A 27501-nucleotide genomic window follows, 5' to 3' on the forward strand; every position below is an offset into this window, starting at 1 on the left:
TTTTTTTGTAGGGGAAGCTTCACTCTAAGCTAACATCTGTTGCCAGTCTTCCTCCTTTTTTCTTCCTTTTCCTTCCCTGAAGCACCCCAGTACATAAGCTGTGTATTGTTGCAAATTCTAGTTCTTCTCTGTGAACTACTGCCACAGCATGGTTCCTGACAGATGAGTGGTGCCGTTCCACATCTGGGAACTGAACCTGGGCCACCAAAGCCCAGCACACCAAACTTTAACACCAGCTAAGCCATCAGGGCTGGCTTGAATTGCAGACTCCTGACATGGGAAGAATTTAACTAAATGTTTGTAGCAGAATATTTGTCCATTTGTTTATTAATACTGGAGTGGTAAATAGTACAGATTGAATTTAATTCAGATATTATGAGATTAGTGAAGTGGGAGGAGAAAATTTGTGATAGTCTTAGTCTGTAATAGAGCCCATGAATACAATTTATCTAAATTATAGGCCATTTTTAGTAAATTGCTTACTTAAAATATTTGAGTAAGTTACTCAAAATATTTGAATTTTTTAGTACTATAGAGTTAGGATTTAGATGCAGTTATTTTGAGATTCATGCCTGTCAACAAGCATTTACTAGACCAGCCTTGGGTAATAATTGTTGGAAGCTTGGGGATACTCTGTTTTTAAGGTTTCCCTTAAAAGTAACTCAGCCTCTTACCCTGAAACAGTAGTATTAGATGATGAGGAATTTCTGTTTTATTTGTGGAATTACTGTTGATTTGTTCATAGTATATCCTTGGGCAAGTCATGCAACTTGTTATTTTTCTTTTTTTTGTTTTGGTGAGGAAGATTGGCTCTGAGCTAACATTGGTGCCCATCTTCCTCTGTTTTGTAATGGGATGCTGCCACAGCATGGCTTGATGAGTGGTGTGTAGGTCCACACTTGGGATCCGAACCTGCGAACCCTGGGATACCGAAGCAGAGCATGCAAACTTAACCACTATACCACTGGGCCGGCCCCATACAACTTGTTAAGACTGAGTGAAATAAAAATCTTAAGCTTTTAAAGTTCATTGAGAAAAAAATTATGCAAATATAAGGTGGCATTATTCACTTCTGTTATTTCTGTGTAGGTCTAATGTAGAGATTTCTCTCAAATAGGCAGGTACAAATCATCTTAAAAATATTTTTATTTAATAGTTTTTTGACTTTAGGTAATTATGAACTAAGAGGAGCAGTTATAACCTTAAAGTATTAACTTTCTCATTTTTCTTGTTTAGATCTTTTGCTATTCCTTATTTCATATCTGGAATGGAATTTTTATCTATTTGGTACGTCTCACTGGCTTAAGACCAGCCCTTTGTATTGTATACTTCATTGTTTTCATGTCTTTACCATAGTAGGGAGGTGATAATTTTACCTAAAGATGTTTTTTCTCCCCCATCCACTAACTTCAGAAGAGATTCAATTTTAAGAATTTAAGAAGAATTGCCATGAAGAGTTGTTACTGTCTAACTCTAACTCATTGGTTTTGAAAGTGTAGTTTGGGGACCCCTTTGGATCTCCAGGACCCTCACAGGATTGGTTTACCAAGTTAAAACTATTCTCGTAATAATACAAAAATGTTATTCGCCTTTTTCACTCTGTTCTCGCATAGAGGTATACCATGGTGTTTTCCAAGAGTTACATGATGTGTGATGACATCGTCATCCTGACGGCTAATGAAATGTAAGCTTGTGTATTCTTATGGTTAAAGGTGTTATCATTTTTAATTTCTCATATGGTAAATATCAATAGATATAACCCACATAAACAATGGATCTTTGGAGTCCTTAATTTTTAAAAATGTATAGGGGTCCTGTGAAAAAATACTTGAGAACTCCTGGTCTAACCTGAAGTTTATTTATTTTTACCATATGTAAAGGAGGTATCCCTATTGCCTCATTTTCTGAGTCAGCTTTAATGAGTATTACATACACACATTATTTTCTGTTGGTTTATAGCATTCCTTGTATACCTTAGTGTTGTAAGGAACACAGGGTCGAGTGGCTCTGTTGCAGTTTTGACTGTACCATTCACTATGTGATCACAGAAACCCACTTGAACTTCATCTTTAATTTCTTCATATGTAAAATAAAACTTATATTGCCGTACATTGTCATGAGGCATGAAAATTAAGGATCTATATGAAAGTATTATGTAATTTACAGACATGCTAGAAATGTATAAAGTGGTAATTTTTATATTTTTCAAAGGCGCGTGTTGGGGAAGCTGGTAGAGAGGAATAGGAGTTTGGATTTGAGGACGCTTCTCATGGTTCTGCCTTTCTTTTTTAGCTTTGTGAAAGCTGAGAATTTCCGTTTACTTGATCATAGGCTATGGTAGGGAACTCTCATGTTGTGGGTTGTGATGAACATAAAAAAGATAGCAGATTTATCAGACATGGTCAAGAGAATTACTTCAGTTCCCTCCCTGGGCAGCTCATCTCAATTGATACTTGATCTCTCTGGTGAAAAAGATATCAGTTAACATTGAGTCACCTTTGAGTCACCACCTATTGAATTCTGTTATGAGGGACGTGCAGCCTCTATTATCAGTCTTCAGCGTATATATAAAACCACTTCAGAATATGGAGAAGCATTTTAGATCTTGACTATTCTATGCAAGTTTAGGCGTTTAGATAAAAGTGAACATTTCATGTTAGGTAGAGGGTATATGGATGAGTATGGGGAAGGTTCTCTTCTACCAGTGTTTGTTCTTCTTGTTCTTAGTAGTTTCGTAACTACTCAGAAGTACTTTTTTCTCCTCAGCAGTATGGAAATTAAAATCATTTTCGTAAGTATGGACTTTGTCAGCATAGCACACACCAAGAAATTCCATAAATAGAACAGTTCTCCATGGGGTTCCTTAAGTCAGTTTCTTAATATATTCAGTTTAATATAAGCTTTAGTTATAAAGCTTAGGGAGACAGAGGTAGAAAGGTGATACCTAAGGTAGGGAGGCATACTGGCTATTGTTAATGTATTTCCTTGCCCTTGCAAGTTGATATCCTCACAAAGGACACAATTTTTAAAAAATCAACTAGTGTGGTGACTAAAATCATGGCCATTTGGAATCTGAAGTCTGAGGAAGACAAACGGCTGTGACCTTAAACATCATACATGGTGAATGCTGAGTTCCGAAATGGTTCCATGTAGAAGGATAGGAGTTTGCTGTCTGACATGTCTCTAGGAGACCAGCCTTAAAATAGATAAGTAGGAAGTTTGATAGGAAATATTTCTAGAGCACCTCACTGTGCCAAATGCTTTATGTGAACTTTATGTGAACTTTCTCATCTGATATTTAGAATAACCCTGTTAAGATAGGTGCTAATTATTATTTTTACCAGTCAAGAAACCAAGGCTCTCAGAGTTGAAATAGCGTGCCCAAAGTCTCAAAGCTAGTAAGTGTTAGAACCAAAATTCAAAACCAAGTACTGATTCTAAAACCTGTGTGCTTAACACTGCTTTAAAATAACTGCCTTGTCACAAAGAAGCTGAGAATTGAGGGATGTTAAGTGCTTTTCATTATTTCATGTAATCCTTATAAGAGCACTGTGAGGTAGTTTTAATTATCATCTGCCTTTTACATAGGAAGAAACTGAGGCTTGAAGTTAGAGTTTGCTTGAGGTCATAATGCTGGAAAGTGGCAGAACAGGATTCCAAGCCAAGCTGTCTGGCTCTAGGGTCTGCTTTAATCACTATTCTCTACTACCTGTCATGTATATTTCTTGTCCTCAGGCAACTCACAATTTACTTGGGAGGAGGGGCTGGTGTGGGGAGAGCTACAGAGAGACAGACAGGTAAACAGGGTGAGTGGTGGCCTAACAGAAGTGTGTATGAAGTGCTTTTAGAACACAGATGAGGGAGCAAGTACCGGATGCTAGAGGCATAGGGCCGGGTTAGAGAGAGGAGGTGTCTTTAAAGTAGAACTTGAGTAGTGAAAAGGAGCTTACCATGTGGGGCTAGTTATGGTATCACACTGGTTAGCAGGCAAACAGTCTCTGAGGAGAAATTATATGGCAGTACTAACCTTGGTAAGCATGGAGGAGCTCGTGTATGAGTTGTCTGTTTAATGTAACATCAATTGAATTGTCTGTGTAAAATAGAAAAATGGAAATTTAGGTTCATAGTTTACCTGTATAGAGAATTAAGAGTATTTTGAACTACTTGTACTTTGTTTTCTTTCTAGCTTATACAATTTTGTATTGGTGTGCTGTACTTTGCGTAATAATGTGCACTGTAAAAGTTCTGGCTAATTGAGTTTTTGTAAGGGTATTTAAATGCAGCAGGGAAACTCATTATTTAAAAGAATACTGAAGTGCCTCTGAAGAGCAGTAAGTGAAGAAACATTTTGAAAATGATCACCCCCGACTTATCTAGTTTGTATACTTGGTTTAGTAGAATTTGGAGCACAATTATGTTTACTAGTTCCTAGTGTGAGAGAGCCAAGATTGTCAGGCTGAAAGGCAAAGACCACATACATCTCCCAATTGCCTGTTTATAGCTAGCTGCTTGCTTTACTCTCTTCCTTGGGCAGGATATAGTGTTGTTTGAGTTCCTGAGCCTGAAATAAGACTAGTCTCTGAGTATCTACCTTTGATTGGTCTCTAGTCCCAAGTGGGTATATTTGTTGAAGGGGTGAGGTGATATTTGAGCTGTTAAAGGATAATTTAGCTTTAGACATGGGGAGATGGCATAGAAGTACAGGGTAGGTAGAAGAAATAGTAAAGGAATAGAATCGGGACATTATATGATATCTTCCAAGATTCAATGAGGAAGCCAGTTTGATAGGATTCCAGCATAGAGAAAGAAGAAAATCAAGATTTGTGTGCCTGTTACATGCCAGGAATTCTACTAGATGCTTTATGTGTGGGAACTCTCCAAATTTTTGTGATAGTCCTGTGAGGTAGCTTTTTATTAAAGAAAATAAAAGAGGCTTTTATATTGGGTTTAAAAAAATACTCTTTTTAAGGAGAGGAAACATAGTTTCAGAAATCACAACATTCTAAGTAATTAATGAAAACTTGAACCAGACCAATGGGGAACACAGAAGGGACCAGTAAAAGAGATTTTTTAGCAATGTGACAGGGGAATGGAGGTGGAACTGCTTGGTTGCTTGAAGGGGAGGAATAGAAGGTGGCTTCAGGTTTCCAAGTGTTTATGAAATTGATGGTGCCAATAAGAGAAAACAGGAGAGGAGGAGCAAGTTTGAAGAAAAGATGTTTAATGTACTTTTAAGCATCAATATATGGAACGTATAGAAGCTGTGAGAGCAAGTGATGTTGCTAAGGACAGTGTAGAAGAGAAAGGAAACAAGAGAGAGCCCAAGTCGCTTTAGTTGACAGAACAAACCTCTTCTAATTCTTCATTATGGAAAAAATCAAAGAAGTTAAGAGAATAGTTCAGTGAACTCCCATTATCCATAGCCGGACAGTCATTAACTTGTGGCCACTTTTGATCATCTATATCTCCCCACACTCCTCTCCCTGATTATTTTGAAACAAATTTCTAGGAGTTGGGACTAAAATCTATATTTGTATGATTCTAAATTTTGTATTCTTTTTGCAACATCTTCTCTCCTTCACAGAGCCTCATCCAACCTCTGCCTGAATATTTCTAGAGAGAGAAGGTGTGCAGTACATTGAGATAGCTGTGTCCTTTTTTGACTAGCTCTAATGGTTAGAAAGTTGTCCCGTTTACTGAGCTGAAAGCTCTAGCAGATTTATTACTTTGGCAAAGACACAGAAGCTCGTGCTGAAGTCAGAGTAGACGTAGACTTGAGAATATTTTTACATGGGGTTTGTAGTAAACCCTTTTTCTCTAAAGATCACAGTGTTTGCAAACAGTTTTACTGCTGCCATGTGATGGAGATGTCACCAGCTGGCATTCAGGGTGCTTATAGAGCAGTCTTGAAGAAACATCTTAGTCAGAGCAAAAACATATGTTAGACATTAAAAAAGATTCTCTCACATCCACATATGAGAAGAAGGCTTGGCTTTTCTTGTAGGTGTAAAATTTAAAAATATATATTTAAAATGTTACCAGAGTAATGTACATTTTTAAATTAAACATATTTTTCTTTTAAACTTTTACTAAAGTATAACTCATGACTTAAAAAGTGCGCCAATCATAAAAATTTGGTTCCATGAATTTTTACAAAGTGAACAGAACAGCATTCAGAACAAGCAATAGAATATTACCAGCAATGAGGAACTCCCACGTGTGCCGCTCAGTCACTACCCTCCCTGCTATGCCTAAGAGTAACTACTATCCTGACTTCTGCCACCATTGATTTTTTTGTGGGGTTTTTTGCCTGTTTTTGAACTTTATATAAATTGAGCCATAGTGTATGCAGTCATTGTTTTTCTGGTTTCTTTGGCTCAACAGTGTGTTTGTGAGATTAATTCATGTTATTGTGTATAGATGTAGTTTGTTCATTATATTTGCTGTGGAGTAGTCACTGTGTGATCGTACCTCAGTTTCTCTCTTGTCTGTTTATGGACAGTTGGATAGTGCTGTCATGAATATTCTTATTCACGTCTTTTGGTGAACATTTGTGCACATTTCTATTGGATATATCTAGGAGTAGGGTTTCAGGGTTATAGATTATGCATCTATTCAAGTATAGTAGATATTGCCACACAGTCTTCAAAGTAGGTATACTAGTCTACACTAGCAGTTTCGCATCCTCTCCAACATTTGGTATTGTCTGTCTTTTCCTTTTAGTTAATGTATATAATTTAAAAGTCAAATATTGTTTTAAGGATTAAATGAGCAGATAAGTGTTTTATGTAGTCAGTACCTGATGTGGTAACCATTTAATACATCTTTGTTTTTCATAAACCTTAAAAGGGGCTATAAGTTATTTTAATGGAGCTGTGTCATTTATGGTTTTGTTTCTTATTTAATCAGATAATTCTGACCAAACATTTACATATCAAAGCAGTGACACAAGACATTATTTTTGAGTAACTGGGTTGGGGTTTTTTTTTTACAGCTTTATTGAAAGATAATTCATATTCCATACAATTCACCTATTTATATCTTAGAAATTCAGTGGTCTTTTAGTCTATTAACAGATATGTGCAACCATCACCATAGTCAATTTTGGAACATTTTTATCACCTCAAAAAGAAAACCCTTTACCCTTCAGCTATCATCCTCCTAACCCACCTGTCACTCCGAACTCTAAAGAACCACAATAGATTTCGCTGTTCTGGATTTTCATATGAATGGAGTCATACAGTTTGTGGCTTTGGGGCTTACTGGCTATCTCTATTATTTCTTTTAATATTTTTTCTGCTACTCTTTCTCTCTTCCTTTTCCCTCCCTTCCCGTTTCCCCCCGGTGCTCCTATGATGTGTTTATTGGTATACTTAATGGTATCCTACATTTCTCTAAGGCTCAGTTCATTTTGCTTCATTCTTTTTTCACTCTGTTCTTTGGCTTACATAACCTCTATTGCTCTCTCTTCCAATTCACTAATTGTTTTCTTCTGCCAGTTCATATCTACTGTTGAGAGCCCTTTTGGTTATTTTTTAATTTCAGTTATTGTACTTTTCAACTCCAGAATTCCCACTTGGTTCTTTTTTTTATAATTCCTGTATGTTTATTGATATTCTTTATTTGATGTGACTTTGTCATAATACATCCCTTTACTTCTTTAATCATGCTTTTAAAGTTTTTTGTGAACATATTTTTAGTGACTGTTTTGAAGTCTTTTTCTGTTAAATCCAACACCTGGCCACTCACTGGCAGTTTGTGTTCATGCTTTCTTTCTACTTTATGAGTCATGCTTTCCTGTTTGCATGCTTCATAATTTTTGTAGGAAACCAAATATTTTAAATAATGTATTGTAGCATCTCTGGGCACTGGTCCCCTCTCCCAGGGATTATTATTTGTTTGGTTTTTAGCGATGAAGTCTACCCCCTGCAGTGTTAAGTCTCTGACATCGTGCCTGTTGTTTTCAGCAATGCCCTGGAGCATGAATTGTTCTACAAATGAATCCAATCAAATTGTGGCTCCTTTGAAGGAGTAGTTTCTGAGGTCAGTGTTTGACATTTGTTCTGACTGCAGGAGAGCTCCTGCCAGCTCTCTTATTTCCTGGTTCTTCTCTCCTGCAAACTAGGCAGCCTTTATTGTAGGCTGTATCTTCATTAAATCCGTGACTCTTCTCTCTGTTGCCTCTCACCACAACTGCTGTTGTTCTTAAAGGTGCCTTTAGGTTTGAGCTTCTCCATATTCTATTGTAAATGAAGTTATTTCCTTTGGGAAGAGATTAGGAGCTACTTTATGGCCTGCCTCTCCTTCCCCTTCACCCCTCCTCAGCAAGATCTTTGAGCCAGGGATCTGGAGCCTACTGGTGAGGACAATGGCAAGCTTCTCTCTGAGTGACACCCCTACTCCAGGAGTTGGGCTCTAGACGAAGGTGGGGTGGGGGGTGTCAGCAGCCTGTGATCATTTCGGCTTGCCTCTCTTGGCATAGAACCACTGCGTCATGAGCCAAGGCAAGGCCAGTATTCTCAATGCACTATGTCCAAGGTAGTGTCCATTCCACAAATGGGGGCAGGGTCAAAGAAGGGAGCTCCTGGAACTTAGCCTCCGTGACAAGTAGCTGAGGGCTGGATGAGAAACACTGATGTCCTGCTCCTCCTGGGAAGAAAGCCCTCCAGAGGAGAGGGGCAGGGCAGCCTGTGTTCTTGGCTGCAGCAGTCTGGAGTGGAATCCCTTCCTTGCTGAGTTTGTTGGAGGGAGTGGTCTGGGTTCAGACACCACGGTCTCTCATCTTTCTTACCAAATTTTTGTAGATTTTCTTGAATAGAAGTTTCTTCGTGTACTGTTTGCCCCTAGGACCGTTTCCAGAGGCTTTAAATGTTTTGTTTCTGGTTTTGTTTTGTTTTAATAATTTTCACAAGTTTCACTGGTGAGCAGGTCAGTGGAGCTCCTCGTGCCGTCATCCCAGAAGTCGATTTTCCCAGGTTGGTTTTTTAAGTTTTCTTCAGGAGGAAGTACAGGTAACTTGCTAAAGAAGGCTAGTTTTCTGGGGACTTGAGTGAGACAACAGTGACATTTTTAAGTTGGTAGGTTACCAGAAGATAGAGGCTAATGAATTCTGAGGAAGGATAATGTGTTAGGATGGGGAGATAAAAGGAAGTGATAGAAGTTACCTGCTTCATTGTTTGGATTCCTTATGGATTTGGGATACTTAAAGGCATGAACTTAAAAGTTTTGAAAACCAAGTGTTCTTAGAGAATGTGAATGTGTGCATTCTCTTCGTTAGCTTGCTGAACAAATAGCTTTATCCCACTGTTTAGTGTGTTATTTTTTTAATGTAGTATATTTTTCTGATTTTAATTTTTTTTGTGCATGGACACTTTTTAGCAAACCCCCCAGAGGCATTAATAAACCCAAATTAGACGTTACTCCATGTAATATTGAAGTCACACCCTGTGAGAAATTTTTATTGAATTTTAACTTTATACTTGACAAGAAAAGTTGATTCATAGAGCAGCTGTGATTTAGCAAACTTGGATTATTCGAAGTTGCTAGTATATATAGTGATATTTAATTTTTTGCAGTGACAGAGTTATATGTTCTTCAGGAGCCATAAGGCTTGTGTGTTAAAAGCACTCAGCTACAACATTGTATTGACGTGATAGATTTAGTTCCTAATTTTTTTCCTTTCAGAAATTTGATGCCAGTCTGTCTCAATCAAATGACTTCAAATGTAAATTAAGAAACTGAAGGGGGCTTTCTGTTTTCCATCTGGTTCAGAAGCAAGAGAAAAGCACTGAGCACTGTGTACCTGCTTATCTTTCCCTAAAACGTTTTCCGCTTAATCCTGTTATTTGGGGAACCATAAAACAGCATTTCTCTCCCTCTTCCAATATCTTTCAGTATAAATTATAGCAGGCTATTAATATTTTCTTAATGTTGATTTCATTTTTAGTGTTGGATTTTTATATATCAGCTCAACACATAACTTGAGTTTTGATAGTGTGTGTGAGGGATACAGGTAATTGTAAAACCAGGTCACATTTGAGATTTCAAGGCATAAATGAACAGCAATTTAAGTGACTACCAGAAAAAGAAGAGTGAAAGCAGTGCGTGTGATGTCTTATGATCTAGGACCTAAAGCCAGTTATCAAAAGCGTCTGGGATTTGGATGGGCTTTGAGGAGTAGGGAAAACCTACAATTGGTACAAAAGGTCTGAAAGCAGAAATATGCATGGTATCTTCTGGGTGTGTGAGGTTACTACATTTCCTAGATTGTAAGGTTTCTAATAAGGAAAAATACCATTGGAAGTATTAATTGTGGTAGACCTTGAATGTGAAACCAAGAACTTTTGGCTATTGACTCTCTTTTTTTTGTGTGGTTAGTGAGAAGCCATTAAAACTTTTTGAGCAGCAAATGTCATGTCTAGTGACAGTGTAGGGTGAATTGAAAACTATAGTCTCTAAAGCTTAATTTTTTTTCTCATTTTCTTTGTCCTTTGCTTTAATGGAGGAATATGAATTGTGTTTCAAATTAACGTTTTTTAAAGCCTGCCATTTATAACCTCACACAAGCTTCGCCATAAAAACCAGAATATCAACGATGAACACGTAAAGGCCTGAATAATTCATAGGTAACTGAAGTGTTATGTAGTTTGGCTTTGATGGAGTCAAACTAGCTTGACTCTTGGTTTTGCCACTCACTGTATAACGTTGAATAAATTCGTAAAACTTTTTAAGTCTCACTCTTTTCATCTGGAGAGGAGAGCTAGTAATATCGCCTTCTTGGGATTGTGAACCTTAAATAAGATACAGCATGTAAAGCTCTTAGCACACTGCTTGGCAAATAGTAAACGTCTCTGACAAATAGCTTTGCTGCTGTTGATTGTTATTGATGTTGTTGTTGTTATTATTATTCTCATTATCATGTACTAATCACCATCAATTATATTGTTTCCATGGAACAGTGCATTCTGAATTTTCATCTTGCACTGTAGAAACGGTCTTCCCATCTGGTCCAGAAAGAATCTCTCTCCTGCCCCCCCAAGTTTCAGGGCCTGCTGGTGGCCTCTAGATTTTCTTTTTCTTTGTTCTAAGTGTCCTGCCTCGTCATTGAGGGCATGCCGAAAAACCAGGTCTGGATACCACAGAGAAGGCACCATTTGCTGCCAGTTATGGGAGAGCATGTGAGTTTTGCTTTTGTAAGGCCCATGCAGTATTAGGTGTTGGTTTTGTGTTGTTTTCTTACAGGTAGGTTTTGTTATTATGCTTTAAACTGTGATTTTTGTTATTCAGAAATTTAGACTTCTCTTTACTTTTGTCAGGTTTAAGCCGTTTTTTCCATTCCAAACCTTGCAAGGATTTGAAGAAGATGAAGAAGAGCATATCCATATACAACAATGGGCGCTTACTGAAGGTCGCCTTAAAGTTACATTGTTAGAATGTAGCAGGTATGTTCTTTGTTTTGTCATTACTACATTATGGAAAAGAGAGCAGTAGAGATGTACTAAAAAGTGTTTGTGTTTATTCCCCCTTTGTGTTAATTGTATTACCTGTAAATTCTTGAATCGTAAATTTCATAAAAGTAGTCCTTTCTAGCTTGCAAAATATATAAACTGTCTCAGAAAGCATTCTAATGGGGGGATCATTTATTCTGCCTTAATTCCCAGATTTTTTAGATCAGGATGCTCTGTTGGCATATTTCTGACTTACTGCCTGTTGGAGAACTGTTCATAACAGTTTTGAAAACTGTTTGTGGTAATTGGAAATATCCTGGAAAGTTGCAGAAACAGACTTGGAAACCCCTGATTCTTAAAATTTTAGAGTTGGAAGGGATCTCAGAAATAATCTTGCCCAGCCTCCTTATTTTACTTTACCAGCCCCATAGTCTAAACTGTGTTCTATCTTGCTTGAGCTACTTTCTACACTAGTCTCCTTATGCTCCTAACGCTGGATACTAATACAACAACCAGAATGAACTTCAAAATGCAAATCTAATTGTCACTTTCCTACTTAAAATTCTTTAATGGCTTCCATGTTACTCTTAGAATATAGATGCAAATCCTTGCCGTGGCCTACATGCCCCTCTTACCTCTCTAGCTTCTTTCTCTACCCAGCCCCTTGTTCACACTGCTTCAGCCAAATAGGCCTTAAGAAGGTTATAAGAAGTTGGCAAACTTTTCCTCCAAAGGGCTGGATAGTAAATATTTTAGGCTTTATGAGTCACATGGTTTCTGTTGCAACTACTCAACTCTGCCTAGTAATGTAAAAGCATCCATAGACAGACAATAAGTAAATGAATGGATGTGGCATGGCCGTGTGCCCATAAAACTTTATGTATGAATTTCGTAATTTTCATGTGTTGTGAAACATTCTCCTTTTGATTGTTTTCAACCATTTAAAAATGTAAAATCCATTGATAAGCCCACAGGCCATGCAAAAACAAGCAGTGGGCCAGATTTGGCCCATGGACTGTAGTTCACCATTCCCTGCCTTAGATATTTTAAGTACCAAGCTCCATATGTTGACTCCCCGCTGTTTTCCAGGCTGAAGGCCCTACCCCATTTTCTGCTCCTTGAGACCAGCCTTTCTTGGTTCATCTCAAAAGCTACCTCCTTAATGTATCTCCTGATCATTCCAAATACAAGTGTACTGTCCTTATGCTTCATTTCTATGAGACTTGTTTGTACCACTTATTTGGTACTTATCACTTCTATTTTTATTTCCAATCCATAATAAAAATGAGTGCTTGAGTACAGAGGTTATATTTTGTACCTAATCTTTGTGTCTTTGCTAATAGGTTAATTTTGATTATGCTAATATGCTAAATATTTTGTTGTGTTTGTGTCTTAGAGTGACTCAGTATTGTGTACCATTATGTCAGAAAGTCTGATTGAAAAGGAATTCTTTTATCAAAGAAAGACTAAATATGCTGTAAATTTTGTAAAAGGGACAGCAATGTGTAGTAAAATGACAAATACAGTAAAAAATATGGCTCTACACAAGACTAAATTTGAAGTAGCTGGGTTATGTTAACATTTAGAAGGACATTTTTCAAGTGGCCTATGTCTAAGGAAACTTTGAACTGATGCTTTTTTTTCTTTCAGTGAATTTTCTTGTAGATTCACATGCATCAAAATCATACCATTGGATTACCTTTTCCAAAATAGTCATAGCAACTTATACGCAATTGAAGGGCAGCTTTAGACAAAATTTCTTGACTCTCCTTTTGTTAATTCCTATCTACCTACTTGTCCACCCATCCCCACACCTGCAAAGATAGCCTTGAAGGAGATTGATTCATTCATTCAACAGATGTTTGTTCAATATAGCACATATGATGTGTAATAGGTTCTGTGCAAGGAATTTTAAAACACTGGTTCCTTTGCCTTAGTGTTGCTGGTGGGGCTGTGGAATGACTGTGTCTGTTTTTAACCACTAGCTATTGGTGTCATCTTTGCTCACCATTCTCTTGCTTTATCTGAGATACTGCTCACGTAAAGCCTTGCTGTTGGACTTGAATCAAAGACTGCATGATGGCATTGAGAAAGTGTTAAGTCAGGCATTGTTTAGGTCATGTTAAATTGAGAAAAATGATACAAAAGAAAAGGATTGCAATTCATGGAGTGTTTGTATCCTACTTTATTTTAATAAGGAACTGTGTAATGAATCTCTGAAAGATTACACTAGAAACCAATAAATTTTCTTATGGGGCAAAGGGTCCCGAAACTGAGTTGATGATGGTGGACAGAGTGAAGGTGAGAGCCAAACTTCTATTATAAACTTTTTTATATTGTTTGATTTTTATAACTGTAGCACCTGGTTAAAAAGTTTTGAAAGACCAGTATTTCTAGAGAGTGCATAATTGAGTTGAAGGGGAAAGCACAGACAATAGTCCTCTTTATCAGTCTGCTTATAAGTTAGTCCTTTAGGCTTGGGTTATATTGCCAGCACCTTTCCCCAGGTGACAGCTTAATCTTGGGAACAAGCATACTATCTAAAATTCTTTCCGGTTACTATCTTCATAAACCTGTCCATGTAAAGTTACTTAGTGTTGTGGCAGTATGTTATTATTCACATAATTTAAGGATGACTTAAAATTGTTTATGAGGGAGACTCATAAACAACTCATCCCTGCTTGTCATTTTGAAATCTAAACATTCTTTTCGTATTCTTCACATTAAAGTCTTACTTTGTTTTCTTCTAAACTTTTGTCTTAGTATAAAAATAGATGTAGAAAAGGGTAGATGTAGCTTCTATTATTATCCCTTAATATAGTACTTATCAAGAAGAGAACAAATCTTTAAACAAAACTGTATTATTTTTGCATATTTGGTTATGAGAACTGGAATTTGAATTTTATTAATTTGAAAGGGTCTCACATTAAAGCAAGGTTCTTTTCTAATTATCTGAAATATAGTTTTGAATTTACCATTAAAAATTTGGGAGTAGAAACACAATCTTGTTTGTAAAAATTGATTTTCATTTTTTAAAAACGCATTCTGAACGCATTTATAGTTTTTGCAAATATAGAAAAGCGTTATTTTTTTGCTTTGACTAAAGCTAACTTTTTTAAATCACAGATGAACTCAGTTGCTGTATTTGTAGTACCGCTATTAGAAGACTAAATTATTTCACATTAGTGTTGCAATCATATTGTTAAGATTATTTTTAAGTTTATAGTCCATTTTCTGTCTCAAGAATTTGAGGTATTTTGCAAAGAAAATATATGCCCACGTGCAGTTAAAGAGAACATGAATTAAATAAAAAACAACCACATAGAAAAGAGAAGATCAATTTCCTGGCAGCAAAGGAAACTGGATGGATTACTTACCTATTATTTTCTGATAAACTGTGCATATTCCTCAGGGGAAAAGAAATCTGGCATGAAATTCTAGGAGGGATTTGTCACATACTTTTTTATGTAAAAAGACATTGAATGATGTAATGGATATGTTTTCTTTTTGCGTGTGTGAGGAAGATTTGTCCTGAGCTAACATCTGTGCCAGTCTTCGTCTACTTTGTGTGTGGGATGCCTCCACAGCATGGCTTGATGAGTGGTGTGTAGGTCCACACAAAGTATTCGAACCCATGAACCCTGGGGCACTAAAGTGGAGCGTGCGGAACTTCAACCACTTGGCCAAGGGGCCAGCCCCTTTTCTTTTCTTTTTTTTTGGGCTGGTTTTCTCAACCAGTTACATTTTTGGAAAAGCAACCTAAGATAATAGTAAGTGAAGGCAAAGTCTATAAAATTCTGTTATGTGGGAGTTCTGTATTCTAAAGCAGTATATTTAGGTTAGCCTGTCTTATAGATAGAAGAAGTTTCAAATTAAGGTCAGTTCTTCACGGATTCACACTTAAAGCGTTCTAAAGCCTGTATTTTCTCAGCAGCTTTTAGAGTGTTGTTTTGTTTTACTGGGTTCCAAAAATACATCATTAAAAAAATTTTTTTTAATATTAACACAAATACAGAAAACCACAACAGTTGATATTCTACTCTATTACCAAGAGTCTTCTTCCCTTGTAGTCTCATTATCTGTTATCAGGATGGACTCATGGATTCCTGTTTTTTTCAATGGGTATGATTCTTACTATCATTCATTATTTTGGTGCCTAAATTGTCACAGATTTGGCCACTAGGGCCCCTTCACACTGGCTCCTGTATGTGCTTGTGACGTGACTCTTGTTTGGTTTTTTTGATGTCTTCATTATTCTCTGGTGTATATAACAAGCTGTTCTCGGTTCGTTTTGTGTATTCTCTGCCGCAGTCCTAGAATCAGCTATTCTTCCAAAGAATAGTTCCCTTTAGTAGAGAATGATATTAGAAATCAAGGTCTGGGTGTTGGGTGTGTTCACTGCTACTTCATTAATTCATAGGTTCCTTCAGCAGACAGAGTTAGGAAATATATATATGTGCAGACACTTATACATATATACATACATGATTTAGAAATCATGAATTCACTCGGTACTTCCAGTTGCAGTCCATTCTCGTAGGGTTATTCCTTACCTTGGTTTTTCCCCTTTTCATATTTTTATGTCCCTTGAACCCTGGCTCCCAAAACGTTAGCATTTTTACTCATTTGCTCAATCTTGTAATATATCTCAAATAGTTTCAGAATTGCTTTGTCTATACAAGACAGAAAACATACTAAAAGGAATTCAGGATTTATTTGCAGTTCTCCCCTACCCTACCCAATATTGAGGGCATATCGTAAAGTACTATATTCATAAATTAGATTAATTTTTCCCCTTCAGTGTCATTATGTTACTCATTTGAAATATAGTTGGGATTATTTGTTTCAGTTTCAGTCTCTCCCCTACACCTGCCTTTCCATCCTTAATGATTCTCACTTTTGAATATATAGAGCATTAACAGGCTTCTAAAACCCAAAACGATACAAAAATATATACAGACAGTCCTTACTCAGCATGGCTCTGTGTTAACCAGAACCTTGTATATCAGAGCAATGCAGAGTGGAGATACAATTCTGATGTGCAGTTAACAAGTGAGGACTGCCTGTACTGTTATTTGGATCTTCTGTATCTTTACTGATTTTTTTCGTCTAGTTCTGTCAGTTACTGAATGAACTGTGTTTAAATCTTAAACCATGACTGTGAATTTATCTCTTTTTTGTAGTTTGGTTATTAGGTGCATATTTCTTCTTGATATGTTGACCCTTTTATCATTACAAAGGGTCCCTCTTTGTCATAATATTCCTTGTCTTGGTGTTATTTAGTCTGATAGTGTTATAGCTTCTACAGCTTTCGTATCTCTGGTTTTCATGGTATGTATATGTATGTATTTACAACCTTTTACTTTCAGTCTATGTGTCTTTATATTTAAAGTGTATCATATATTACAAACACTTGGTTCTTGCTTCTATGTATAGTCTAATAATCTCTGCCTTTTCATTGGAGTTCATTTACGTTTGATGTAATTACTGATGAGGTTATATTTAGGTCTGCCATTTTGCCATTTGCTATTTATCTCATCTGTTTTTTCTGCTTCTCTCTCCCTTCTTTCCATCTTTGCTGTTTTGTGAATCAAATATTTTTTAGAATTTCATTTTAATTTCTTTATTGGCTTTTTAACTATATAGTTTTGCATTTCATGTGTGTGAGGTTATTCTAGGAATTGCAGTATGCATCTTTCATGTATCCCAATCTACTTAGAGTTAATATTGCATTACTTCAGGTAAACTACAGGAACCTCACAACAGCATGTTCCCATTTATGCCCACATCATTAGTGTTGTCATGTATATTACATTTATATGTGTTATTAACCCATCAAAATGTTATTTTTTGCTTTAAACAGTAATGTGTCTTTTAAAGAAATTAAAAGAAGAAAAGGAAAAATTAATTTCTTCTTATGTTTACTGTATGTTTACCATTTCTATTGCTCTTCATTCCTTCCTGTAGATCCAGGTTGTCATGTAATTTCCCTTCCCTTCTGCCTGAAGAACTTCCTTCAGTATTTCTTGTTACTTAGATCTACTGGCAACAAATTCTCTCAGTTATTGTTTATCTGGAAATTTATTTTTCTTTCAATTTGGAAGATAGTTTTTGTGATATGGAAGCCTAGGTTGATACTTATTTTCCTTCAGCTCTTTTCATTATGTGAGTCCCATATTCTGATGAGAAGTCAGCAGTTAATCTTACTGTTCCTCCTCTGTGTGCAGCATGTCATTTTTCTGTAGCTGCTTTCCAAGTTTTCACTTTATCTTTGGCTTTCAGCATTTTGACTATGTCTAGGGGTGGTTTTCTTTGTGTTTTTTCTGCTTCCATTTGAGTGAGCTTCTTGGATCTGTGTATTGATGTTTTCAACCAAATTTGGGGAGTTTTGGAGCATTGTTTCTTCAAATATTTTTATCTGCCTCTTTCTTTTTTACCTCTACTTATGGGATTCCAAATTATACGTATGTTGGGCTATTTCATTTTCCCCATAGGTCGCTGAGGTTCAGTTTCTTTACACTTTTTCTTTGTGCCCTTCAAATTCAGTACTTTTAATGATGTATGTTCTAGTTCACTGAGTCTTCTGTCATCTCCAATCTAGTAAGTTTTTAATTTCATTTATTATGCTTTTCAGTCCTAGAAATTCAATTTCATATAGTTACTATTTCTCTGTTGAGATTCCCTGTTTGCTCATTATTATGTTTTCTTTAATTCTTTGAACATAGATTCTTTCAATTCTTTGAATATATCTTTTTCTTTGAAAGTAAATATATAAATGCTGCATTAAAGTCTTAGTCTACCAAATCCCAGTGTCTGGGTCCATGAGGAGTCAGTTTCTATTGACTGCCTATTATGTTGACTATTGATCATGTGTGTTTTCCTTGATTGAAAACTGGACATTGTAGATAATGGGTTCTAGCAACTCTAGATTCTGTTATGTTTTTCTGAGGATGATTGATTTATGTTCTAAAGGGCAATTAACTTGCCTATTCTCAAATTGTAAACCTTGTCTCCCTACTCCTCCTGCCCTCCCCATCCTCCCAGTAACAGCATGTATTTATGTTCTTGCCCTTGTCTTCCCACTCCTGCCTTTTTAGACAAATGCCCTGGGATCTTCTTTATTCAGCAGTCAGCCAGTTCTTTTATAGAGAAGGCTGTTCCTTTTCTTTTTTTTTGATTTTATTTTTCCTTTTTCTCCCCAAAGTGCCCCTGGTACAAAGTTGTATATTTTTAGTTTGGGGTCCTTCTAATTGTGGCATGTGGGGTGCCACCTCAGCATGGCTTGATGAGCAGTGCCATGTCCATGCCTAGGATCTGAACCGGCAAAACCCTGTGCCACCAAAGAAGAGGGCGCAAACTTAACCACTCGGCCACGTGGTTAGCCCCCTAGAAGACTGTTAATATTATGGAATTTTTAAATTCATTTACAAGATAAGCTGTTTCGGAAGTTATAACCACAAAATATTTCTACCTTGCACTTCTTTGTGAATCCTCCATTTATTTTAGTATTGAGTTTGATTACATCTACTTGGTGATCTTTCACTTAAATGGTAACTCTTAAAAATATATCTGGGGGACACAGTGTCAAGATGGTGGCATAGGTCGACTCAGAACTCACCTCCTCCCACGGACACAACGAATTTACAACTCCTCTTGGAACAATTACCCCAAGAGAGAACTTAAAACTGGATAAAAAGAACCCCAACAACAAGGGACAGTGCTGACTGAGGTGGAAGAAGCAGAAATTCCTTTCTAGAGAGAAAGAAGCCACTTGTGAGCCATGATGCTTCATGCCTGGCTGGGAGCAAACTTAAGGTACAAAGCCTTCCCTGGAGGAGTAAGGGATCTAAGTGGGGGAGTGTTACCACAATAAGCAGCTTTTGGACTCAGCACAACCAAGACAAGTGTCATAATGCCTGGCTTTACTGGCTATTAACTACAACAGCGAATACTCCCAGAAAAACTATGGGACATAAGGGGGGAAAAAGCCTATTCTTAAAAGGCCCACACACAAATTCACCTGTCTTCAGAAGGCAACCTAAAATCACCAAAAAGAAAGGTGCACAGTCCTTTGGTGAAAGGAGATTCACCTAATAGGCTCTGGGTGCATCTCGGTGAGAGGTGAGACCTCTCCAGGGACTGAGACATTTGTGGCAGCCGTTATTGTGAGCTAGTGCAGGGGTGCTGACACAGACGTGGGCAGACGTCATTGGAGTTCTTCCCCTGGCCTGTTAGCCCAGGGATCTGCCACACCCACTATAGCACCAATTTAATCCAGCTCAGCCCAGGGCAGGCAGCCCACCCTAGGGACTGGCCCCATTCAACAGCAAGCCCTTGGGCAACTTGTGGGCCAACATAGGTACGGTGCCTGGAACCTCTGCAGCCAGGCAAGTGGATATGCCTCTGCAGGGCAGGGAGTGCATGAGGGGGTGGGCCTGCGTTGGTGGAATGTGTGGTGCCTCTGCAGTGGAGTGACTGGGTCCACTTCAGTGGGTTGGGGCATGCACTCAGGACAGGACTGTGTTGACAGGTTATGTGGCCCTGCGGGGGGTAGTGCCTGACAGCTTCAGCAGACTTGTGCTTCTCAAACAGCCACATAGGGGATTGGCCCAACCTTCCAAAGCCTGAAACAGTTGGGTGCTCCCATGCCTGGGGCCAGCCCCACTCAGCTGCAGCCCTGAGAGAGCTGACAACAGCTTTGCAAGCTGGAGGCCTACAGCAATTGTAAGCCCCTGAGCCCAGCAACCAGCCACACTGGGGGCCTACTCACTTAACAGAAAAACTGCGACAAGACTGTTCCATTAGACCTTGCAGCCAACTTTGCTGTGGCTTCCCATACCCAGTAGAGTGACTGAAAGGACCATGGCAGCCACACACAGCTGAGCATTACAATCAGCCAGCCAGGGGAACAGCCTAGCCTCTCCTGGAACCTGAAGCAAGAGCAACCCTGCCATAAAAGAAGGATACACATAGCCCACGCAGGGGACATTCCTGAAACATTTCGAACTCACGATGAGAGGGAAGCATACTGTTGGGCCTCATAAGGCATCTATATAAGGCCACCTCTCCAAGATCAGGAGATGTAGCTGACCTACCTAATACATAGATATAAGCACAGAGAAAGAGGCAGAATGAGGGGACAAAGGAATACATTCCAAGTAAGAGAACAGGACCAAACCCCAGAAAAAGTACTAAACAAAACAGAAATAAACAATCTACCTGACAAAGAGTCAAATAAATAGTCAAGGATGCTTGCTGATCTTAGGAGAAGAGTGGATGAACTCAGAACTTCAACAAAGAATTGGAAAATATAAAAAAGAATCAGAAATGAAGAATACAATACTAGAAATGAAAAATTCACTAGAGGGGCTCAGTAGCAAAGTGATGATATGGAAGAGTGGATCAGCGAGCTAGACAAAAGACTAGAGGAAATCACCCAAGCTAAACAGATAAAAGAAAAAAGAATTAAAAACAAGGGCAGTCTTAGGGACCTCTGGGACAACATCTAGCACACTAATATCCATGTTATAGGTGTCCCAGAAGGAGCAGAGAGACACAAAGGAAGGGGCAGAGAATATATTTGAAGAAATAATAGCTGAAAACTTTCCTAAGCTAAGGAAGGAAACAGACATCTAGGTACAGGAAGCACAGAAAGCACCAAACAGCCTAAATCCAAAGAGACCCACACCAAGACACATTATAATTAAAATGTCAACAATTAAAGAGAGAATCCTAACAGTCGCAAGAGAAAGGCAGCACATTACATACAAAGGAAACCCCATAAGACTATCAGCTGACTTCTCAGCAGAAACCTTACAGACTAGAAGGGAGTGACACAATATATTTAAAGTGCTGAAAGGAAAAAACCTACAGCCAAGGAATACTCTACCCAGCACGGTTATCATTCAGAATGGAAGGAGATATAAAGAGTTTCCCAGACAAGCAAAAACTAAAGGAGTTTATCACCAAGAAAGCAACTTTACAAGAAATGCTAAAAGGACTTATTTAAGTGGAAAAGAGAAGAACTTCAAATAGTTCAAATAGGAAGACCTTCATCAAAAAGAAAAAGGCAATAAAATCGCTGGTAAAGACAAACATACAATAAAGGTAGCAGATCAACCACCTGTGAAGCTAATGTGAAGGTCAAAAGACAAAAGTACTAAAATTATCTATTTCCATGATAAGAGAGTAACAGTTACACACAAAAAGAACTTAGATATGATATCAAAAACATAAAGCATGAGATGAGGCGAGTAAAAGAGTAGAGCGTTTAGCAAGAGGTCAAACGAAAGAGTCCAACTTAATACAGGTTGCTTTATACATAGGTTATTATATATGAACCTTATGGTAATCACAAACCAGAAACCTGTAATAAATTACACAAAAAATTAAGAGAAAGGAACCCAAACATATTACTGAAGAAAGCCATCAAACCACAAGGGAAGAGAGCAAGAGAAGAAGAAAGGAACAGAGAAGAACTGCTAAACCACCCAGAAAAAAAAGTAACAAAGTGGCAATAAGTACACACATATCAATAGCTACTTTAAATGGCAATGGACTAAATGCTCCAGTCAAAAGGCATAGGGTGGCTGATTGGATAAAAAAACAAGACCCATTTTTATGCTGCATACAAGAGACATACTTTGGACCTAAAGACACTCACAAACTGAAAGTGAAGGGGTCGAAAAAGATAGTCCATGCAAATGGCAATGAAAAGAAAGCTGGGGTAGCAATACTTATACCTGACAAAATAGACTAAAACAAAAACTGCAACAAGACACAAGAGCACTACATAATGATAAAGGGAACAATCCAACAGGAGGATATATAACACTTGTAAATATCTATGCAACCAACATAGGTGGACCTAAATATACAAGGCAATTATTAACAGACATAAAAGGAGAAATAGATGGCAATAGAATAATAGTAGGGGACATTAACACTGTACTTACACCATTGGATAGCTCATCCAAACAGAAGACCAGTAATGAAACATTGGCCTTAAATGACACATTAGAACAGATGGACTTGGTAGATATATACAGAACATTCCATCAAAACCCACAGAATACACATTCTTTTCAAATGCACATGGAACATTCTCCAGGATACATCACATATTAGGCCACAAAACAAGTGTCCATAAATTTAAGAAGATTGAAATAATAGCAAGTGTCTTTTCTGACCACAATGATATGAAACTAGAAATCAACTACAGGAAAAAAATCGGAAAAGCCACAAATATGTGGAGATTAAACAAAATGCTAATGAACAACAATTGGGTCAACACAGAAATCAAAGGAGAAATCAAAAAATACCTGGAGAGAAATGAAAATGAAAATACAGCATGGCAAAATTTATGGGATACAGCAAAAGTGATTCTAAGAGGGAATTTTATAGCAATATAGGCCTGCCTCAATAAACAAGAAAAATCTCAAATAAACAATCTTAGAGTGCACCTAAAGGAACTGGAAAAAAGAAGAACAAAGCCCAAAATTGGTAGAAGGAAGGAAATAATGAAAAGCAGAGCAGAAATAAATGAAATAGAGACTTAAAAAAACATAGAAAAACATCAATGAAACCAAGAGCTGGTTCTTTGAAAAGATTAACAAAATTGACAAACCTTTAGCTAGACTAATGAAGAAAAAAAGAGGGAAGGCTCAAATAAATATGATCAGAAATGAAAGAGGAGAAATTACAACGGATGCCTCAGAAATACAAAAGATTATAAGAGAATACTTTACAAAGATATATGCCAACAAACTGGATAACCTAGAAGAAATGGATAAATTCCTAGAGTCATACAGCCTTCCAAAACTGAATCAAGAAGAAATAGAGAATTTGAATAGACCAATCACCAGTAAGGAGATCAAAACAGGAATCAAAAACCTCCCAAAAAATAAAAGTCCAGGACCAGACGGCTTCCCTGGTGAGTTCTACCAAACATTTAAACAAGACTTAATTCTTATCTTTCTCAAACTCTTCCACAAAATTGAAGAGGAGGGGAAGCTTCCTAACTCATTTTACAAAGCCAACATTACCCTGATACCAAAACCAGACAAGGACATCACAAAAAACGAAAATTACAGACCAGTGTCACTGATCAACATCAATACAAAAATCCTCAACAAAATACTAGCAAATCGTATACAACAATACGTTAAAAAGATCATATACCACAATCAAGTGGGATTTATTCCAGGGGTGCAGGCATGGTTCAACAACTGCAAATCAGTCAGTGTGATACACCACATTAGCAAAATGAAAAATAAAAATCACATGATCATCCCAGTAGATGCAGAGAAAGCATTTGACAAGATACAGTATGCATTTATGATAAAAAATCTGAATAAAATAAGTATAGAAGGAAAGTACCTCAACATAATAAAGACCATATAAGACAAACCCACAGCTGGTATCATTCTTTATTGTTTTTTTTGAAAGTTTGGCACCTGAGCTAACAACTGTTGCCAATCTTTTTTTGTTTTCTGCTTTTTCTCCCCAAATCCCCCCAGAATAGTTGTATATTTTAGTTCTGGGTCCTTCTAGTTGTGGCATGTGGGACTGTTCCTCAGTGTGGCCTGAAAAGCAGTGCCATGTCCACGCCCAGGATCCAAACCAGCAAACCTCTGGGCCACCAAAGCAGAGCGTGCAAATTTAACCACACAGCCATGGGGCCAGCCCACTAATATCAGTCTTAATGGATGAAAACTGAAAGCTATCCCTCTAAGAACAGGAACTAGACAAGGATGCCCACTTTTACCTCTCTTATTTAACATAGTATTGGAAGTCTTAGCCAGAGCAATCAGGTAAGAAAAAGAAACAAATTTATCCAATTTGGATGAATTGGAAGAGAAGACGTGAAACTGTCACTATTTGCAGATGACTTAATTTTATGTATAGAAAACCCTAAAGAATCTACAGAAAAACTTTTAGAAATAATAAATATATATGGTAAATTTGCAGGATACAAAATCAAGATATAAAAATCAGTTGTGTTTCTATACACTAACAGTGAAGTAGCAGAAAGAGAAATTAACAATACAATCCCATTTACAATTGCAACAAAAAGAATAAAATACCTAGGAATAAATTTAACCAAAGAGGTGAAAGACCTGTACACTGAAAACTATAAAACATTGTCAAAAGAAATTGAAGAAGACACAAAGAAATGCAAAGATATTCCATCCTCTTGGATTGGAAGAATTAACATAGTTAAACTGTCCATATTCCCTAAAGCAATCTACAGATGTAATGCAATCCCTATTGAAGTTCCAACAACGTTTTTCATTCAAGTAGAACAAAGAATCCTAAAATTTATATGGAGCAACAAATGACCATGAACAGCCAAAGGAATCCTGAGCAAAAAGAACAAAGCTGGAGGTGTCACGTTCCCTGACTTCAAAATGTGCTACAAAGCTATAGTAATCAAAACAGCATGATACTGGCATAAAAATACACACACAGATCAACGGAACTGAATCAAGAGCCCGTAAATAAACCCACACACCTATGGACAGCTGATTTTCAACAAAGGAGCCAAGAGCCTGGACAAAGGAAAGTCTCTTCAATAAATGGTGCTGGGAAAACTGGACAGCCACATGCGAAAGAATAGAAGTAGACCATTATCTTACACCATACACAACAATTAACTCAAAATGAATTAAAGACTTGAATGTAAGACCTTAAACCATGAAACTTCTGGAAGAAACCATAGGTGGTACGCTCTTCAACATCAGTCTTAGCAGCATATTTTCAAATACCATGTCTGGCCAGTCAAGGGAAACAATAGGAAAAATAAACAAATGGGACTACATCAAACTAAAAAGCTTCTGCACAGCAAAGGAAATCATCAACAAAACAAAAAGACAACCTAACAACAAAACAAAAAGACAGCCTAACAGTTGGGGAGAAGATATTTGCAAACCATATGTCTGAGAAGGGGTTAATATCCAAAATATATAAAGAACCCATACATCTCCACAGTAAAAAAACTAACAACCCAATTTGAAAATGGGCTAAAGATCTGAACAGTCATTTCTCCAAAGAAGATATACAGACAGCCAAGAGGCACATGAAAAGATGTTCAATACCGCTAATTGTCAGGGAAATGCAAATCAAAACTACAGTGAGTTATCACCTCACGCCTGTCAGAATGGCTATAATTAACAAGACAGAAAATAAGTTTTGGAGAGTATGTGGAGAAAAGGGAACTGTCATACACTGCTAGTGGGAGTGCAAACTGGTGCAGCCACTATGGAAAGCGTTATGAAGATTCCTCAAAAAATTTAGAACTGTCATACGATTCAGCTATTCCACTGCTGGATATTTATCCAAAGAACATGAAAACACAAATTTGTAAAGATATTGCATCCCTATGTTCATTGCAGCATTATTCACAATAGCTAGGACTTGGAAACAACCTAAGTGCCCATAAAAGGATGAATGGATAAAGAAGGTATGGTATATATATACTGTGGAATACTATTCAGCCATAAAAAAGCAATGAAATTTGGTCATTTGTGACAACGTGGATGGACCTTTGAGGGTATTATGCTAAACGAAATAAGTCAGAGGGAGAAAGTCAAATACCGTATGGTCACACTCATAAATAGAAGATAACAACAACAACAAACAAATGCATAGAGACACAGATTGGATTGGTGGTTACCAGAGAGGAAGGGGGAGGGGCGGGGGTTGAAAGGCATGATTAGACATGTGTCTGGTGATGGATTGTACTTAGTCTTTGGGTGGTGAACATGATGTAATCTACACAGAAATCGAAATTTAATGATGTACATGAAAAATTTATATAATGTTATAAACCAATGTTAGCACAAGAAAAAATTTTTAAAACCTATCTGAAGTAAGGCTAAATATTAATATTTGGTCTTTTTCTGAGTAGTTGGTATATGGTTGTTACTTATATTCTCTGCATTCATTTTAATGTTTGACGTTTTATCTTTTTTAAAAAGAGAAATATCTAGCTACATTTGAAGATATTTGGGGCATGACTCTACAAATACTATTATTGTTATTAATAGCATTTTATTATTTACAGTGTATCGCTACCATAGTAGGCACTTGCATTCATTATTTCCAGCCCTCAGAACATCTTTATGAGATTCATATTATATCCATTTTATAGATGAAGAACTGAAATCCGTAAGTTACTTGCCCAAGACCACGTAGCTGGTATATGAATCTAGGTTTGCCTCACTCCAAGATCTGTGTTTCTGTTATCTGCTATCTCCATATCCTTTTTTTTTTTTAACTTTGAAAATTTGGTTCTGAAATTTTTCATATTATCTTAGAAGTAGATAAATTTTGGAAATTTTTTACCTACTTGAGAGTAAGTTATTATTTAAAAATATGTTATTTTTTCAAGAAGATCTTGGTATACAGAAATATGTGTTAGTAGTGAAGGATCATTTAGGTGAATACTGAATGTCTGTTTTCTTCCTGGAGGGAGAAGGAAGAGGAAGTTAGCTCAAACATGAGACATTTGAGTTTATATAGGGAAAAACTTCAATTCAAAAGTGAATGCTCTTGAAAAACGGAAAGAATTACTCAGGGCTGTTGGTGAATATTATTCCTAGAGGTCTTTAAAGCTATGTAGAGTTATAACTACAGAGGTCTGTAACTCTGTGAATTTTGACATAACCCCACCAGATGAGTTGAATTGCTATAGAGATCTTGAGACTACACCTGTATTTATTTAGCTAAGTTCCTCTAGCAGTAGGAAAAAAAATTGTGATGTTTTCACTTAGTTTTTGTACATTTCTTTAGGGTATAGTTAAATAATCTTCCTTATAATTAGGTTGCTTTTGACAAGAAGCAGACTTTTCAGAAGAGTCCAGATTTGGAGTTCATCTGTCCTGGGTTTACATAGGTTCTCTTTTCTTCCCTCTCCCTTTCCCTAAGGTTATCGTGTTGGAAAATAGTATTGTTTCTTTTGTAATTGTATATTACCACTGCTATTTCATATAGCAAAACATGACTGTTTTAATCCTTCTGATGTGTAAAAGAATTTAAGAAAATTAAATAGGTA

General features: G+C 37.1%; 1 protein-coding gene across 2 annotated transcripts in view; it reads left to right on the plus strand.

Moving 5' to 3' along the window:
- The window catches only part of PDZD8 (PDZ domain containing 8), an 85313-nt gene that overhangs the window by 11119 nt on the left and 46693 nt on the right, over positions 1-27501 (plus strand). The window contains exon 2 of one of the 2 annotated variants that reach the window (XM_014849258.3): positions 11316-11441. The exons of the other annotated variant lie outside the window; for it this stretch is intronic. Coding sequence (XP_014704744.1) covers positions 11316-11441 — 126 coding nt within the window. The remainder of the gene's footprint in view (positions 1-11315; positions 11442-27501) is intronic. 2 annotated transcript variants of the gene reach the window in all.

The sequence above is a fragment of the Equus asinus genome, chromosome 2, assembly GCF_041296235.1.
Source record: "Equus asinus isolate D_3611 breed Donkey chromosome 2, EquAss-T2T_v2, whole genome shotgun sequence".
NCBI classification, from domain to species: domain Eukaryota; kingdom Metazoa; phylum Chordata; class Mammalia; order Perissodactyla; family Equidae; genus Equus; species Equus asinus.